This window comes from Lithobates pipiens, unplaced genomic scaffold (assembly GCF_037356315.1).
Source record: "Lithobates pipiens isolate NorthernLeopardFrog02 unplaced genomic scaffold, aLitPip1_a1.2 Scaffold_18, whole genome shotgun sequence".
NCBI lineage: Eukaryota > Metazoa > Chordata > Amphibia > Anura > Ranidae > Lithobates > Lithobates pipiens.
In genome coordinates, this window is record NW_027507758.1 from 22,873,278 (window position 1) to 22,879,277 (window position 6,000).

General features: G+C 50.5%; 1 protein-coding gene across 2 annotated transcripts in view; it reads right to left on the minus strand.

Moving 5' to 3' along the window:
• Positions 1 to 6,000, minus strand: part of CUL9 (cullin 9) — an 89,373-nt gene that overhangs the window by 34,369 nt on the left and 49,004 nt on the right. For both annotated transcript variants that reach the window (XM_077485469.1, XM_077485468.1), the window contains exon 24: positions 225 to 382. In XM_077485469.1, the coding sequence (XP_077341595.1) occupies positions 225 to 382 (158 nt within the window). The remainder of the gene's footprint in view (positions 1 to 224; positions 383 to 6,000) is intronic.

The window sequence follows — 6,000 nt, forward strand, 5'->3', positions numbered from 1 at the left end:
CCCCTTTCTGTACAGCCCAATCAGCCTCCCCCCCCTTTCTGTACAGCCCAATCAGACTCCCCGCCCCCCTTCTGTACACCTCAATCATGCCTTCTCTAAGCCTTTTCATCAGTCCTCTTCCATACACTCTGATCATACCTCCCCTATAAAAACCGATCACACCTTCTCTGTATACATCAAACATTCTCTATATAATATTTGCGGAACGTCATGATTTGACTGACCTGTAAAAATGCTCAAAGGAATTGGACAGTTCGAGATCTGACAGGAAAAGAACAAATTCCAAGAACTGTTGCAGCTTCTCCAATGACTGGAAATCCGAGGAATCCGAACGAATAGCAATTATCCGCTGATCAATGTACCGAGCAAACTGCTCCGTCACCTGATGACATAAATACATCAATGTGTAACTAACTGTATTGCAGAGGCAAGTGGTGTGTACCATATACACACACAAACAGGGGGAGCTGTACCTTATACAGACACAGGGAGGAGCTGTACCATATGCTGACAGAGGGGGAGACTAAAATATAAATAATTAGGGCTGTGGAAATAAAAGATTAATTCCTCGATTAATCGATACTTTTTTTGATCGGTACTCACCTCTCCGCCAGCTTCCGGGTCTTCAGTTCCTTCGGGGATCCGGTGACGTCACTGGACTCCTCCCCCTTCCCCAAGTGCCTCCTTCTGCTAACGAAGTAAAGGGCTGAGGATTCCAGTGACGTTCAAGTTCTGATTGAACGTAACGCGTACGGGGGAGGAGCTACGCATGACATCACCCGCTGCTGCCCTACGGAACTAACACAATTGTCGGCTTTACATGCTGTGTTTTTTATCATCTTTATGTGAGTAGTTTGTTTTTGAACACAAAAATGAAATCTTATACTTAACCACTTCCCAACCAGCGCACGACAATGTACGTCGGCAGAAATGGCACAGGCAGGCAAATTGGCGTAGAGGTACGTCCATTTGAAATTGCCGCCATGCCATCGCGTGGGCGCCATTCAGGACCCACGCGAGTCCGGTCGCTGGTCCCGCGGACTCGATTGCCACGGGGATACCAGCGATCGTCTCACGGGGAGGCTGAACGGGGAGATGCTGATGTAAACAGCATCTCCCTGATCTGCCTAGCAACAAGTGACACTGATCTCTCTGATTGGAGCAGAGATCAGCGTTCACCAATACACAGCCCAGCCCCCCACAGTTAGTAACACACCCCTACACTGCCACCCCCTGGTTAACCCTTTCACTGCCAGTGTCATTTACACAGGAATCAGTGCATTTGTATAGCACTGATTGCTGTATAAATGACAATGGTTCCAAAAATGTGTCAAAAATGTCCGATGTGTCCGCCATAATGTCACAGTCACAATAAAAAAATAAAAAAATAAAAAAAAAAAAATTGCTGATTGCCATTACTAGTAAAAAAACAAAAAAAAATATTTATAAAAATGCCATAAAACTATCCCCTATTTTGTCATCGCTATAAATTTTGCACAAACCAATCAATTGCTTATTGCGATTTTTTTTTACCAATAATATGTAGAAGATTACGTATCGGCCTAAACTGAGGGAAAAAAATGTTTTTTTTTTATATATTTTTGGGGGATATTTATTATAGCAAAAAGTAAAAAAAGAATGTGTTTTTTTCAAAATTGTCGCTTTTTTGTATATAGCGCAAAAAATAAAAACCGCAGAGGTGATCAAATAACCACCAAAAGAAAGCTCTATTTGTGAGAAAAAAAAAAAAAAAAAAAAAAAAGGACGTCAATTTGGTTTGGGAGCCACGTCGCACGACCGCGCAATTGTCTGTTAAAGCGACGCAGTGCCCAATCGCAAAAAGTGGTCTGGTCTCAAAGTGGTGAGCACTTAGATGTTTTCTTTCTACCCATGACCTGGCATCCTTGCTGAGATCTAAGGAGACGTGAGAGAAGTTTATGGTCCATGTTAACCCTTTTGATACCCGCTTGCACCTGTTTGCACAGAGGTCAATGTCATAAGGTGAGTGTGATTAGTTAGCCCGGAGGTGGAGGGATTGTCACGCTACTGTGGAAAAAAAAAAAAAAAAAAAAAAAAAAAAACTTATGTCCGTGCTACAGTTTGAATTTAAAAACTTGTTTGTGTGAACTGTGAAGTTAAGTCATGGATTGTGGAAACTAACATCTCGATTACAGGACGCAGGCATAGTCTAAAACAGTGATGGCGAACCTTGGCACCCCAGTTGTTTTGGAACTAAAATTTCCCATGATGCTCATGCACTCTGTAGTGTAGATAAGCATCATGGGAAATGTAGTTCCGAAACATCTGGGGTGCCAAGGTTCGCCATCACTGGTTTTGGGAATAAAATGGCGGTCATTGCAACTTTTTATATCGCACGGTATTTGCACAATACATTTTTCAAACGCTTTTTTTTTTTTCCAAAAAAAAAAAAAAAACACACACAGTAAAAGTTAGCCCAATTTTTTTTTTTGTATAATGTGAAAGTGATGTTACGCCAAGTAAATAGATAGCCAACATGTCAAGCTTTAAAATTGTGCACATTAATGGAATGGCGCCAAACTTCGGTACTTAAGAATCTCCAAAGACGACGCTTTGAACATTTTTACAGGTTACCACTTTTGAGTTACAGAGGAGGTCTAGTGCTGGAATTGTTGCACACGCTCCAACGCAGTTCTGAGCCTGAGCTACCAGGGACAATAAAAATAAAAAATAAAATTATAATTTGACTTTTTTTTTTTTTTTACATTTTTTACACTTTTTTTTGATCACTTTTATTCCTATTACAAGCAATGAAACATCCCTTGTAATAGGAATCTATTGTGATAGTTCCTCTTTATGAAGAGATACTGGGTCAATAAGACCCCGCATCTCTCCTCCAGGCTGGAAAGCATGAGATAGAGAAAAAAAAAAAAAAAATCACCGATCTCATGCTGACAGCTGCGATCGCGGCTTTGTTTACTTCGAGGAACAGTCATAGACCATCTGGTCACCGGAAATCTCTATCGTCATCATCCGGCGCCGGCCGATTCTTTCTCCGGGCCCCCGATGGCACGGGAGAGCCTGGAGAAGCACCAGATGGCGGCGGGGGGGGGGGGCATCACCTCCCGTCACCTATAAGAACTATTAAGCGGCGGAACTGCCACTCTGATTGTTCTTATTGTGCACAGAATTATCGGCTGGAAAGAAAGATATCTAAAAGATGACTGTAGCTGCAGGCATCATTCAGATATCCCCGCACAAAATCAAGGACATCATTTGACTATGTGCAGTATTAAAGTGGATATATACACACATGCACAGATAAGGAGGTCTACCATATGCAGGCACGAAGGGGGTTGGGTGGGCTTTACCATATATACACAGGAAGGAATGTATCCTATACACATGCACTGGATTGGGGATTCTACCATACACACATACTGAGATAGAGGATGAGCTGTACCATATACACACAGAGGTTGCTGTACCTTATACAGACACGTGGGAAGAGCTGTACCATTTGCAGACAGATGGGGAGCTCTACCATATTATTACTATACAGGATTTATATAGCGCAAACAGTTTACACAGCACTTTACAACTTGGGGGTAGACAGTACAAATACAATAGGAATCAGAGGGCTCTGCTTCTTAGAGCTTACAATCTAAGATACACACACACTATTGGGGTAGCTGTACCATTTGCACATAATGTGGGAAGCAGTAACATAAGGGGGGAGCATGGGCGTCCGCAGCAGGGGGCAAGGGGGGTCAGGTGCCCCCCCCTGGAATCCCCAAGGTGCTGCCACTGCCGCCGCCGCCATGCTGCACCACTTTTTTTTTTTTTTTTTTGAGTCCTCTCTCTGCTCCTGTGTATCACAGCGCTGGATGGCTGTGTTCGGCAGCCGCTCTGTAACACAGTCCCGCCCCCCCCAGACCGGCTCATGTGATAGTAGAGAGAATCAACGCTCCGCCTATCACATGAGCCGGTCTGGGGGGGGCGGAACTGTGTTATAGAGCGGCCGCCGAACACAGCCATCCAGCGCTGTGATACACAGGAGTAGATGCCCATCCTGTGCTACAGTGCCTGGATAGGAGGTTCGAGAGGGGGGGGCTGCAGTGCTCTCCTCCACCACTGCACTCTCCTGCCCCCCCCGCTCTTCTCTTCCACCCCCGCACTCTCCTGACCCCCGTGCTCTCCTCCACCACCACACTCTCCTGACCCCCCCCCCCCCTGCTCTCTTCCACCACTGCACTCTCCTGCCCCCCCAGTGCTCTCCTCCACCACCGCACTCTCCTGCCCCCCCAGTGCTCTTCTCCTCCACCACCGCACTCTCCTGCCCCCCCCCAGTGCTCTTCTCCTCCACCACCGCACTCTCCTGCCCCCCGTGCTTTCCTCCACCACCACACTCTCCTGCCCCCCCCGCGCTCTTCTCTTCCACCACCGCACTCTCCTGCCCCCCCAGTGCTCTCCGCCACCGCTGCACTCTCCTGCCCCCCCAGTGCTCTTCTCTTCCACCACCGCACTCTCCTGCCCCCCCAGTGCTCTCCTCCACCACCGCACTCTCCTGACCCCCCCAGTGCTCTCCTCCACCACTGCACTCTCCTGCCCCCCCCAGTGCTCTCCTCCACCACCGCACTCTCCTGCCCCCCCCCAGTGCTCTCCTCCACCACCGCACTCTCCTGCCCCCCTCCAGTGCTCTCCTCCACCGCCACACTCTCCTGCCCCCCCAGTGGTCTCCATCACCACCACACTCTCCTGCCCCCCCCCCAGTGCTCTCCTCCACCACCACCACACTCTCCTGCCCCCCCCAGTTTTCTCCTCCCCTGTTCTTGCTGCTCTCCAGCTCTCCCCATCCTTCTCTAGCCACCATCCCAGTGCTTTCCCCCCCAGTGCTCTCCGCCCCTGTTCCCCCCAGTGCTCTCCCCCCCCCCCCCCGTGCCATTCACTCCCCCCAGTGCTCTCCTCTCTCCCCAGTGCTCCCCCCCCCCCGTGCCCTTCACTCCCCCCAGTGCTCTCCCCCAGTGCTCTCCTCTCTCCCCCTGTTCTTTCCCCTCCAGTGCTCTCCCCTCAGTGCTCTCCCCTCCCCCCAATGCTCCCCCCCTGTTCTTTCCCCCCCCCAGTGCTCTTCAGCTTTCCCCATCACTCTCTAGCCCCCACCCCAGTGTTCTCCAGCCCTCCTTACTCCCCACCCCTGTTCTATCTGTCCCCCTGGTGCTCTCCAGCCCCCCCCCAGTGCTCTCTACCCTCCGTGCTCTCCACCCCTGTTCTTTTTGGCTCCCCCTTAGCACCCTCCACTCCCCACCCCTGTACTCTCCTCTCCCCCTGCATTTTGCGCCCACCCATGTGCTCTCCACCCCCCATAGTGCTCTCCAGTCCCCCGTGCTTTCCACCCCTGTTCTTTCTGGCCCCCACTGGTGCTCTCAAGCTCCCCCCCATTGCTCTCCACTCACCCCTGCTCTTTGTGCCCCCCCCCCCCCCAGTGCTCTTCACCACCCCACACTCTTAGCCCCCCCAGTGCTCTCAGCCTACCGTGCTCTCTACCCCTGTTCTTGTTGGCCCTCCCAGTGCTCTCAAGTTCCCCCCCAAGCACTCTCCGCTCCCCACCCCTGTGATCTCCACTCCCCCTCACTCTTTGCCCCCACCCATGTGTTCTCCAACCCCGCCAGTACTCTTTGCTACCCCTTCTCTCCAACTCCCACTCAGTGCTCTCCACTTCCCCAGGACTAGAGGGCAGGCTGACTGGGGCCAGAAAATGAGGACGGCTGAAGGTGCAGGTGGCCAGGGACCACTCCATCTCACAGCAGACAGATCCTCTGGAAGGAGCACCGTCCCCATCCAAAACGAGAACAGACCCTGCCTGCTGCTGCCCATCATGGATATCCTGCTGGCATGCAAGGTACTGTACCGAGCATCAACACACCTTCCCACAGACAGGGACTGCAGACTGGGACATGGGGCACAGGAGGGGCTGCAATGATGTGCACAGTGAGACTGCATTCACGGCACAGTAAAGCTGCA